General features: G+C 38.0%; 2 protein-coding genes across 2 annotated transcripts in view; one reads left to right on the plus strand and one right to left on the minus strand.

The window, feature by feature from the left end:
- Positions 1-4,063: 4,063 nt before the first annotated feature.
- Positions 4,064-10,807, plus strand: psmd7 (proteasome 26S subunit, non-ATPase 7). The gene is made up of 7 exons (XM_084108108.1): positions 4,064-4,255; positions 5,273-5,364; positions 5,447-5,539; positions 5,671-5,768; positions 7,731-7,811; positions 7,895-7,986; positions 9,974-10,807. The coding sequence occupies exons 1-7, from the start codon at positions 4,182-4,184 to the stop codon at positions 10,428-10,430; spliced, it is 987 nt and encodes a 328-aa protein (XP_083964234.1). The 5' UTR covers positions 4,064-4,181; the 3' UTR covers positions 10,431-10,807.
- A 205-nt stretch (positions 10,808-11,012) lies between these two features.
- pkd1l2b (polycystic kidney disease 1 like 2b) overlaps positions 11,013-13,349 on the minus strand; it is a gene marked incomplete at its 5' end in the record, with an annotated part of 38,515 nt that continues 36,178 nt past the window's right edge. The window contains 3 exons of the mRNA XM_084109665.1: positions 11,013-11,259; positions 11,909-12,040; positions 12,346-12,447. Coding sequence (XP_083965791.1) covers positions 11,143-11,259; positions 11,909-12,040; positions 12,346-12,447 — 351 coding nt within the window. The 3' untranslated portion in view covers positions 11,013-11,142. The remainder of the gene's footprint in view (positions 11,260-11,908; positions 12,041-12,345; positions 12,448-13,349) is intronic.

Below are 13,349 nucleotides of genomic sequence, written 5' to 3' on the forward strand. Positions count from 1 at the left end.
GGTACTAACCAGGCTCAGCCCTGCTTAGCTTCAGTGGGCAACCAGTCTTGGGCTACAGGGTGATATGGCTGCCTTGTCTGGTAAAACAGTCTATGGTTAAAACGGGCCACAAAGTTTAATGACGGTATTTCACCCAATTGCCATTACTTTCAAGAAACAATTACCCACAATTTTGGAATTGGAATTGCAAAGTGTTTTGGATTTACTTTTCTTATTTAAAGGGGTCATCGGATGGCTATTTTCCACAAGTTGGTATGATTCTTTAGGGTCTTCATGTAAAGTTTGTAATGTACTTTGGTTAAAATTCCTCAATGGTTGTGTAAAACAACACCCTTTTTACCTCCTATGTTCACAGCGACCCGTTTTGGTGCATGTCTCTTTAAATGATAATGAGCAACTGCTCACCCACCCCTCTCTTCCATGGAGCATGTCCACACAAGACACATAAAGTGCTGCCATGTCAACCTGCCTTGGTGGACAGTATACAAATGGCTGAGGGTAATATATGCTAATACGGGACAGTCCGTCAGTGGTCGTGGGCGGAGCATGAGCAATATGACATCATATTGTGATAATATGACATCATCAAAATCCAAATGGCTTGATTATTGAGAGTGTTTAGACTTTTTGAGGATTTAAAAAAAGGAGTGAATGGATTTTTTCATTGTATGGTGGTTGTGTCCACACACTGCAAATACACATTTATATGCAAACACCATATAAAATTGAATTTTGCATCCGATGACCCCTTTAGGGAACACTCACCGGCCACTTTATTAGGTGTACATGTACCTTGCTAGTTGCCTTCAGAACTGCCTAATTCTTTGTGGCACAGATTTAATATGATGCTGGAAACATTCCTCAGAGATTCTGGTCCATATTGACATGATATCATCACGCAGTTTCTGCAGATTTGTCGGCTGCACATCCATGATGTGAATCTCTCATTCCAACACATCCCAAAGGTGCTCTATTAGATTGAGATCTGGTGAGTTTGGAGGCCATTTTAGTATAATGATCTCACTGTCATGTTCAAGAAACTAGTTTGAGATGATTTGAGCTTTGTGATGTTATCCTGCTGGAATTAGACATCAGAAGATGGTTATATGGTCATAAAAGGATTGACTTGGTCAGCAACAATACTGATGTAGACTGACGTGTTGAAAAGATGCTCTATTGGTAATAAGAGGCCCAAAGTGTGCCAAGAAAATCTCCTCCACACCATTACAGCACCAGCAGCCTGAACCGTTGAGACACAGCAGGATGGATCCATGCTTTCATGTTGTTTATGCCAAATTCTGACCTGACCATCTGAATGTCAAGACTCATCGGACCAGGCAACGTATTTCCAATCTTCTGTTGTCCAGTTTTGGTAATCTCATGAATTGTATCCTTAGTTTCCTGTTCTTATCTCACAGGAGTGACACCGGTGTGTCTTCTGCTGCTGTAGCTCTTCTGCTTCAAGGTTTAACGTGTTGAGCGTTCAGAGATGCTCTTCTGCTTCAAGGTTTGACGTGTTGAGCGTTCAGAGATGCTCTTCTGCTTCAAGGTTTGACGTGTTGAGCGTTCAGAGATGCTCTTCTGCTTCAAGGTTTAACGTGTTGAGCGTTCAGAGATGCTCTTCTGCTTCAAGGTTTGACGTGTTGAGCGTTCAGAGATGCTCTTCTGCTTCAAGGTTTGACGTGTTGAACGTTCAGAGATGCTCTTCTGCAGATCTTGGTTGTAACGAGCGTTTATTTGAGTTACTGATGCCTTTCTATCAGCTGGAACCGGTCTGGCCATTCTCCTCTGACCTCTGGCATCAACAAGGCATTTACACCCTCAGAACTGCCGCTCACTGGATATTTTCTCTTTTTCTGACCATTCTCTGTAAACCCTAAAGATGGCTGTGCGTGAAGATCCCAGTAGATCAGCATTTTCTGCAATACTCAGACCAGCCCGTCTGGCACCAACAACCATGAAACATTCAAAGTCACTTAAATCACATTTCTTCTCCATTCTGATGCTCAGTTTGAACTTCAGCAGATCATCTTGATCATGTCTACATGTCTAAATACATGGAGTTGCTGTGATTGGCTGATTAGATATTTGTGTTAATGAGCAGTTGAACAGGTGCACCTAAGAAAGTGGCCGGTGTAAAACCATTAAAAATGGTGACTCTCTGGCCCTTGACATATTAAGTTAATAATTATGTATTTATTTCCTCGCAAAATGAAATGTTACATTCATAAATGTACATTTTTAAAAATGATTCTTTGTTTATTTTCAAGAAATAAATGTATATTTTTATTCTCTAAAGAACTGTTGCTTGTAAGACTCTTCTGTATTTGACTAAGTTAAGTAAAATTAACAAAGAAAATAAGTTAACTTTGCCAAGTAAAGTTCGTTGAGTAATTTCTACTTAGTTGAAGTGTACTTTGCAATACTCTGTTTCAAGTACATTTTACTCAAAACAATATAACACTGACTTATGCTATGCTTTTAAAGTGTATGCTTTACTTACAACATCTACAGTAGGTCAGTAATGCAGTAGATATTGTATAGACAACATATCTGCATATTAGAAGTAATGTGGTACCTACCCAAACATCAACATTTTTGCTCATTAAATATTAGTGGAACATGTTTCTTAGTAAAACAAACATGTTTAACAAAAGAACCCAATCATTGTCCATGAAGGGTCATGCCATTGCCAGTGATGTTCTTGGGAAAAATTAAGCCATTATTGTCTAGGGACAGCGCAGGCTGTGAGGATTGTTTGACACAATGTTTGGCAGCTTGACACATGATTCATGTTCAGCAGATTCACTATTGTCCTCACACAATGGATGTTAAAGGGATAGTTCACCCAAAAATTTTAATTCTGTCATCATTTACTTTTTGGGTGAACTATGCATTTTAAGGTGCACCATTCAGAATTAAACTGAGAATGCCTGAATTTGATTTGAGGAAGCAAACAGGATTGAATTTTAATGTAAGGAAGTAGAATTCAATCTGACTGACATCTTACAGTAATTGTTAACAAGAAAAGCTTGTCGAAACAAACTTTGACCTCATGAAAGTTTAAAAAGCCTTGAAATGATGATGTAAGCAGTAGTTGACATTTACTCTTTTTACAGCTATTAATAAAATAATTATAATACAGCATCGGATCATTATAAATTGAGTTTATTGTTTATGATATTTGCTGATCAAAGATAGATTTACAATTGTTTAATCATTGACGAATCATCAGAAAAGCTACATGGATTATAGTCATTATAACTACATAATACCTCTTTATATTCCTACGTGACATTTAGCATATGATATGTTGTGAGTTGTCTGTCATGGATCTGTCACAGAACCCATTTAACATTCAGACCTCACCGCAATATTACTTCACTCTCTCAGCCCTGCCATTATTAGCCTAATATGTTCACAAAGTTCACAAAATTTGTGGGGTCAACTTCTAAAATGTTCAAAATGTTCAGAAGGGTCATGGACCGATAGTTTTTATAGCACTGTATGATTTTATCTTTACTAGATTTATAACTTCTTAGACCTCACAGTGATTTATTACTCTACAACGGACATATCGAGCAAACATTAAGGTCATTCTATGATGATTCATAAGGTGATATCAGAACAGCGTAAATTATTTGCCCTCTATTTACAAATAGATTATGCTGGAATTGTTGATACTTTTTATTTGATTTTAGAGAGACTCCGATGGATTTGTTAGTACATATATCAATTGACAAGAATTAATTAACTTGATGACTGTCAATTAAATAAGCAAATTAATAAATGTAAAAAGTACCGATGCATGAAGTAATAATAAACAGAATAAACAGCGCCATCTGGTGTCTAAATGAGCGCTGTAATATAGGCAAACAAAACAGATTACGACGCCCATGCATTCACAGATAAAAAGCATACTGAATGTTTTCGTGATGGCACATTTATTGTATCTAAGTTAATATATTGTCATATTGCAATGCTCATCTTGATATTAGATGAAAGGCTGTAATTCCTCCTCCGCTCCAGAGGGCGCTCGTGTGCGTCATGCTGAAGCGCCACTGTGGGAAACACACACGAAGCAGAAGCGGAACAAGCGGCGCAGCGTCCATGAAACTGGCGTGCTGAGCAACAGAAAAACAATATTTTTTCCTATAACTATTCGGATTTATTAAGTGAAAATGCCGGACTTAGCGGTAGAAAGGGTCGTCGTTCATCCCCTGGTGCTACTGAGTGTCGTGGACCATTTTAACAGGTAAATATGAGTGTTGTGGAGTTGCTGTGGTAAAACTGTTAACTCACTGTCATTATGTGTCAATGAAAATAGCCGCTACAAGCTAAAGGCTAACTGGATGCAGTCACAGAAACAAAACATGAAAAGAAGCAAAATTTTAAGTGTTTATTCATTGAGCTATATTACGGTGTCGCATATCGGCTGAACTTAATAACATTAACATTTATGTTAACATGTCGTCTTGTAGAGGCACAGATATCTGTGAGTCAGTTATGATTATTAACATGCTAACTACAGATAGTTTTATTCCCAAGAAGGGCTGTAAGCTATCCAACAATGAAAATTCAATACACACACTATATAATTTAATAGTCTACTATAATAATTTCGATATTGAACCAAAGTATTGCTCGTTTTTTTGTTGTTGTTGTAGTATGTGCTTCATTTATTGCGATACATAACTTGCTGTATGACAAAAATCTATCTATATGTGACCCTGGACCACAAAACTAGTCATATGGGCCATTTTTTTGAAATTGAGATTTATATAAGCTGAATAAATAAGCTTTCCATTGATGTATGGTTTGTTAGGATAGGAGAATATTTGGCCGAGATACAACTATTTGAAAATCTGGAATATGAGGGTGCAAAAAAATCAATTTATGTTCACGATTGTGCTGCATTCACTCACAAAATTAAATGTTTTATATAGTTACGGTAGGAAATGTACTAAATATCTTCATGGGACATGATCTTTACTTAATATCCTAATGATTTTTGGCATAAAAGAAAAATCAATAATTTTGACCCATACAATGTATTGTTGGCTATTGCCACAAATATACCCGTGCGACTTATGACTGGTTTTGTGATCCAGGGTCACATATTAGTATAGATTCTAGAATAAACAAAGCTTTCTGAACAGATTTATAAAGTGATCTGAAACAGCTTAGGCTATATATTTAAAGAGCCATACATTTATACATTCAAAAACATTTTATTTTTGTATTGTTTGTTAATCTTGTGTTTGTTTGGTAGGATCGGTAAAGTTGGCAGTCAGAAGCGAGTTGTTGGTGTTCTGCTGGGTTCATGGCATAAGAAAGTGCTTGATGTGTCCAACAGCTTCGCTGGTATGTTTGCGTCTCTTGGTGTAAAATGCATTTCTTTCCCGTTGAAATATAATGTAAGTAATGTTTAGTAATTGTGTGCCAGTGCCTTTTGATGAGGACGACAAGGATGATTCAGTTTGGTTCCTCGACCACGACTATCTGGAGAATATGTACGGCATGTTCAAGAAAGTCAATGGTAAGATCCATTACTTAACTATGCACATGTCAATAACCAATGTTATACTTAATACAATCTGTTATGTAATTGTTATAGAACATGACCTCATATGCCAGGTCTAATGGAGGTATTGTTTCTTTCTATTCTAGCACGGGAGCGAATAGTCGGGTGGTACCACACGGGCCCAAAGCTGCACAAGAACGATATTGCCATAAATGAGCTCATGAAACAGTACTGCTCCAATTCGGTATGTAACACTGTTTATTTTAATACTGTATTAGCTTAGTTGTACTGGGTTGAATAATGGATTGAGTAATGTTTCATTCTAAAATTAAAGGCACACTATGCAAGATTTGTACCTTAATATAACAGCTTTGAAATCATTTTGATGGTAAACGAACTCGTAGTAGGGCGAATCATCCCGATAGCAAAGCAGGGGGGGGACGCCACTGGCAAATTTCAGACATGAATCATGGCAGAGTCGACGAAGAAAGCGCGGTCGGAAGAGTGCAGAGACGGCTCTGCGTGAGTGGTATTTACGACAATAACGTTAAATACGAGTACTGAGTAAAAACAGAAACTGCATAGTGTGCCTTTAAAAACAGATATATTTTGCATAAAATTATACAAAATAATATTTATTTGATATATCTAACTGATATAGTTAACTCCACATCAGCAACATAAATTCATCAACTAACCATTCAGAGACGTCCTGTTGCATTCTACGTGTTGTCACTTCTTCTTGAGTCTCTCCATCTTTGTCTGACTCCGTTTAAACATGAAAGGTCATTTTCTATCATTTTAATGTGTGTCTGTGTGAGGTAATCGGAGCTGCTAACACACAAGCTCTTGAAACCCCGCCCTCTGTGCCGGGAGCAGCAGCTCATTTGCATTTAAAGGGCCAGACACAAAACGGTGCGTTTTTGCTCACCCTCAAAAAGTGACAACTTTAACATGCTGTATAAAAATATCTGTGGGGTATTTAGAGCTGAAACTTCACACACACACTCTGGGGACATCAGAGATTTATTTTACATCTTGTGAAAAGGGCATTATACCACCCCTTTAATATAATTTTATGCAAAATATTCTGTCTTTTTATCTGTAATATCTAGGGATGCACTGGTCAGAATTTTTGCAGACAACCTGCTCTAAATAAAAATTTGCAATTAATTCACCATGGTTTACTAATGTTTCGCGAAGTTATAAAGCAGAATGTGGCGCATAAGCCTCATCTGACGGCAACGTTTTAGTTTTACGTCATCAAATTGTGATCAGTTTATGAGATTGGCCAAATTTAAGGACTACCAATCGAGTCACAGAATGTGATTACTGGCCGATCCCGATCTTTAGTAATATCTTTATCTGTAATAATATTTTTGTTTATTTTTTTGTTAATACAAATAATATTTAAATAATATTAATACAAACATAAACAAAAGCTTTGTTTTAGTACTATTAACTTTGTCTGCATTGTGATTTCTTTTATTTCCACTGTCATTCTCGATAGTGATTCTCATTACATACAATTTTTACAGAATGCTTGAATTACAGGCAGTTCAACACATATAACTATGACGTATAAGTCACAATTTAAAGGGATAGTTCACCCAAAAAGGAAAATTCTATCATCGTTTACTCACCCTCAAGTTGTTCCAAACCTGTATGAGTTTCTTTGTTCTGCTGAACACAAAGGAAGATATTTGGAAGAATGTTTGTAACCAAACAGATCTCGGTCCCCATTGACTACCATAGTATATATTTTTTCCTACTATGGTAGTCAATGGGGACCGAGATCTGATTGATTCTGTCATTCTTCCAAATATCTTCCTTTGTGTTCAGCAGAACAAAGAAACTCATACAGGTTTGGAACAACTTGAGGGTGAGTAAATGATGACAGAATTTTCATTTTTGGGTGAACTATCCCTTTAAGTCTTATATTACCTATTGTTATTATTTTGATTTACATTAATGCAGCTTGGCAGAGGATTTAAATGTAATGAAAATAACACCACAAAACTAAACCTTAATGTTTCTAAAAATAGGCTTAATTTTCTTTATGCAATATATAATTTCCTATTTTTCTTTTGATTTTGGGTTGAAACGCATCCTGTACATATTCTTGACATGTTTCATGAGGTTCGTCCACCATACAGGAGAAACGGCTTCATTTAAGCTTATTAAAATCCATTGTATTTTCCTAAAGGTTTTAGTCATTATTGATGTGAAACCCAAAGACCTGGGATTGCCAACTGAAGCTTACATCTCAGTGGAGGAAGTGCATGATGTAAGTATTTGTACAGTTCTATTATACATTAAGATATGTTTGTGTCTTTCATGCTAATGGTTGACATTTATTCTTTGCTGAAGGACGGAACTCCCACTTCCAAGACGTTTGAACATGTGACAAGTGAGATCGGAGCGGAGGAAGCCGAGGAAGTGGGTGTAGAGCATTTGTTGCGGTAAGACGGAGACAAACTTGTACATTAATGATTATCTGATTCATTTTACATGTATTAAAGTGCCCCTATTATGCTTTTTTAGATATATGATCCTGGATCACAAAACCAGTCACATGGGTCAAATTTTTTGAAATTGAGCTTTAGACACCATCTGCAAGCTGAATAAATAAGCTTTCTATTGATGTATGTTTTGTTAGGATATTGTTTTATTTTGTTATATTTTGTTGACAATATTTGGCTGATATACAACTATTGAAAATCTGGAATCTGAGGGTGCAAAAAAATCGAAACATTGAGAAAATCGCCTTTGAAGTTGTCCATTTATGTTTGCGATTATGCTGCATCCACTCACAAAAATAAATGTTTTAGATATTTATGGTAGGAAATTTACAAAATATCTCCATGGAACATGATCTTTACTTAATATCCTGATGATTTTTGGCCTAAAAGAAAAATCGATAATTTTGACCCATACAATGTATTGTTGGCTATTGCCACAAATATACCCGTGCGACATGTGACTGGTTTTGTGATCCAGGGTCACATATTACCTTTCATGTAGTGTAAAGCCCTATTCGCACTGGATTAGTATTATCTGGGGACCACGTGTGATTTAGAAATTACCCACCCAGATCTGATTTTCGTGTGGCGCATTCGCACGGGATAAACGAAGCCTGTGATTTTTACCTGCTTTTACGGACTTATCCAGCCCGATCTCATGAAAGTGCGTATCTATTTCACAAATTTAATTTCTCGTGCCATTTATATGGCAAAAATAGTTTTTGCGTGTATATGATACAGTTTTCGCGTGCTATGATACGCACTTTATGGCGTGTAATACGCACGCACTCCACACTCCTAATCCTAAAATTTATAGTGCGTAGCATATACATGAAAAAATAAATAAATAAATAGCACGAGAAATTAAATTTGTGGTATAGGCCTTTCATGAGATCGTCATAAACAGAATAATGTTCCTTACTGCATGCTGCTGCGTCATTCATCTCCATCTAATCATTCTTTTTGCTCTTCTGATGGTTGTCAGCTTTCTCTTTCTGCAAATTGTGTATTAGTTGAATGGTGTATAGCGATATGACCCAGCACCCAAAATACTATCAAAACACTCCAACGCAGCCTCCATTGAAAGATGGATAAAAAAGCACACAGGAAACAAAAACCTTTAAAAATGATATACGACCCCGCCAAATAACAGAGATGCAGATTCACACGGGACTAATATTATCACAGGACCTCGGTGTTCGGCGAAATATGGTAGGTCATTTGCGGGGGAATTTTTACTCTACAAATTACAGACATGGCTGATTCGCACGGGATTAAGATCACAGACAACCTCCGCAATCATTACAAATTACTAGAGGTCACCAGGTAATACTTATCCCGTGCGAATAGGGCTTAAGATAGCTGTTTGTGAATGTAAAAGGTCTGCAAACTTTGAAAGACTGGAAGAGTTTGCTTCGTGTTGTCGACATTACTAGAAGACGGTATTTTCTGCGCTGCAAAAGCAAATCCACTTTGCTTGCCCTTCCAAAGATGAGGACTCGCGCCGGTATATCGATACGCCATTGTTACTGTTTGTATCGCTGTTTATGCAAGTGCTGAGGAAGATCCAGAGCTGAAGTTTAGATATGTTAATGGTTGTTTAGTTTCCAACACACACTGTAAGCGGTCGACCAATCACAACAGACTGGGCCATCTGACCAATCAGCGCAGAGTAGGTTCTTGGAAAGAAGGGGTTTAGAGAGACTGAATCTTTTATCAAATTGTTTCAGACGCTATGAGAAGAAAGTTGATGCTGCAATGTATATTAGGAGAAAAATGTTGTTTTCTTGACCTTGGATGCATGTAAATTATTGTAGGAGACCTCCAAACTAAAATTAGGAACCTTTAAAATGGCATAATAGGGGCACTTTAAATCGTCTCTAAGTAAGCAACCTAGTTTATTTATTCTCATGATGCTTTCTTGCAGTGATATCAAGGACACAACAGTTGGCACTTTGTCACAACGCATCACCAATCAGGTGCACGGCCTGAAAGGGCTCAACTCCAAGCTGTTGGATATCAAGAGCTACCTGGAGAAGGTTGCGACCGGAAAACTGCCCATCAATCACCAGATCATTTATCAGCTGCAGGACGTGTTCAATCTGCTGCCTGATGTCAACCTGCTGGAGTTCGTCAAGGCCTTCTACCTCAAGACCAACGACCAGATGCTTGTGGTCTATCTGGCCTCGCTCATCCGCTCGGTAGTGGCGCTCCACAATCTCATCAATAACAAAATCGCCAACCGTGATGCAGAAAAGAAAGAGGGCCAAGAGAAAGATGACAGCAAGAAAGAGAAGAAGGATGAGAAGGATAAAGATAAGGACAAAGACAAGGAGAAGGGAGATGCTGCAGCCAAGAAAGATGACAAAAAGGAAAAGAAATAAACCTGAACTGGCATGAACTTGGGCTTACACAATCTTGGCTGAATAAAGGAGCAAGTCTGCGTTTCTTTGCCTCCTCTTTTAACAAGCTCCAGGCTAAATCGGCCATTGTGTCTGTCTTTTTGATATAAAGGACTTATATTCTGTTGTGATTAAAAGAGAGAAAGAAATTCATTTCAAATGTTCTTTTCTTTCTTGATGTTTTGGTCCTGATCAAGGTTGACCTATGTACATTTATATTAGTACCATTATTAGACCATCAGAATATCAAGAGTCCAGTGTTACAGCAAAGCCCAACTGCAGCCATGTCATTGTGTCATTGTATTTACACTGATGAGATTTCTTCTTTTTTTTTATATCATAAACAGCAGTCAAACAAGCTCCTGTGGCCTAACCTGTTTTATTTTGTTCACTACAGTCAGTTACAAGTTCACAAAAGCACATTCTCAAAACATGTCTACTGTAGTGTTTATTCAAATGCGTTTTTCCTTACTAGTTAATAAAAGAACAGAAAAAATGTGCTCTAGAAAAGTACATTTTGCTTTTCCTGAAAAAAGTAAAGTTTGACCAAAAATACCATATGTTATTGTTGAAGCAGAGTTATTTTTAAGTTAAAATTCAGCAGAGATACCGAAATTAATTTTCTTTGTGCTGATTAAGAAACTGAAGACAAAATGCAGAAGGTCAGTTTGTACACGCAATCCTCTGAGGAGGACTAGGTATTCTTGCCACTCTGATGAATTTCTTCTGCTTCTTTCTTCTTACATTTGATCCCAAAAAGACTGAGGATCTTCACCAACATCAGGTCGACGATTTCCTCTTCCTCAGAAGGCTGAGGATCAGAAGAGTAATTTCAGTTATTAAAACTTAAACCATATTTGGTACGTGCAATGTTATTCACCTGTCAGTGGTTTTAATGTTCTGGCTGACCAGTGCAGACTAAGGCCGCCTTTACATTACATGGTTCAAGTGACCCAATTCCCAACAGATCGGATATGACCCATGAACGTACAAGCAGGAAAAAAGCACATGGATTGCGATATTCTCATATCGGTTTCGGGCCTCATTCATATGTGGAAATAAATCTGATATGAATCTGTTACGTGCATTTGAAAGTGATGAACCGCAATCACATGACTCTTTGCAATGGAGCAATGGAGGACGAAGGCTCAACTCCATGTTTTGCTGACCTTTAAAGATGATGTGGAAAGCAAAAGATTGTATTCTCATTTCGTCTGCATCCATTGCAAATCGCACCGTTTTTACTTCCTTTTCAGACTAAGCTTTTCCAGGTCAGTACGTCTACCTTGGGTTGTTCCACCAAGTATATAATGTAAAAGCAGATATAGGATATGGGTCACTTTTAAAAGAAGATAAAGTCAATCGGAATTGGGCATCAAGACCTGCAGTGTAAATGCAGCTAACACTAGTTACTCGGTATCAGTAGTTAGACTGAAATATGAAAGTGACTCGTATAACACCTGGTGATCCTGCTGTTCTTCACTGAACGCCTCAAGGATGACTGAGACAAAGAGGGTCAGAATCACAAACGTAATGAAGATGACACAAGTGGAGATGATGAGAGCGCCGAGCACGGGATCAGATTCCATCACCTGTAGAGATAAAGCAAAAGCTTTTCTGTAACACTTTACAATAAGGTCTCATTTGGTAACATACGCAGTAAATAACAATGAGAAATATATTTTACAGCATTTGTTAATGTTAGTTAATAAAAATGTTCAAAGTGCATTAACTAATGTTAACAGATATGACTTTTGGTCTTAAAACTGTATTAGTAAACATTAACTAAAATTAATTAATGTTGTAGAATAATTGTTTATTGTTAGTTCATGTTAAGTAATTTACCAGCTTTTCTGTGTTACTTTCCCAGTCTTGGCCTGTAAATCATTTTACATACCTCATCATAATTGAATATGCCAAACTGCAAACTGAAGATTGTCTTGAGCGCATCTAGGAACGTTTTGTATGAGTACAGCTTCCATCCAAATATTAGATTGCACTATCGAAAACAGATAAATGGTATTAAACCTTTTTAAAAAATGACTGAAATGCACCCAAAATGGAAGTCTGATGTATTTACTGGTGTGAGGGCGGGACAACCTGTCACTCACATGACATCGACCAATAGCAAAACGAAACCATCCAAACAAACCGATCAATTCCCCATGGACAAAATCATGTCCTGCCTAGAGTTGTCAAAAAGTACTGAAATTTAAAAAATGTGACCTCTTGCATTTTGAGCACTGTTGAATGGATTCTTAAACACCTCTGATTGGCCATTATGTTGACGTGCTCAACATGTATGTCTGTGATTGGTTACAATGATCAACACTTCAAAAACATGTCGGCTGACGGTACTGATCCACTTGTCCGTGCGACACTTCTGTAGCGCCGCACTCCACTTTATTCCTATGGGTGACGTCAAGCGACTTTGACGCGCCCGCAAAGCATTCCGGGAAGGCGGCGCTTCATTTGGAAAAATGCTGAGCGTCAAAAAGCTGGCCGATGCCCATCTTTATGCAAATGAACGCTGACTTCCGTTGAACGCGATGCGACTATCCAATAGAAGTAGAGCATATGGAGACGGAGGGAAGTCTCTCGCAGGTCCTCTGTTCTAATACACTACATTTCCCGCTCTGTCAAAACCACGCCCATAGCGGTAAACGCCCATCAACGTACCAATGTGAGGAGGCGTCGCGACACCACGCAACAGTCGTGTCACAAAAGTGGATCAGTACCGTTACGGTATGGATCCACTTGTCCGTGCGCCACTTCTGTCGCGCCACACTCCACTTTATTCCTACGGGTGACGTCAAGCGACTTTAACGCGCCCGCAAAGCATCCCGGGAAGGCGGCGCAGCATTTGGAAAAAAGCTGGCCGATGCCCATCTTTATGCAAAT

This window comes from Abramis brama, assembly GCF_963993115.1.
Source record: "Abramis brama genome assembly, chromosome: 3".
In the NCBI taxonomy this organism is placed as follows: Eukaryota; Metazoa; Chordata; class Actinopteri; order Cypriniformes; family Leuciscidae; genus Abramis; species Abramis brama.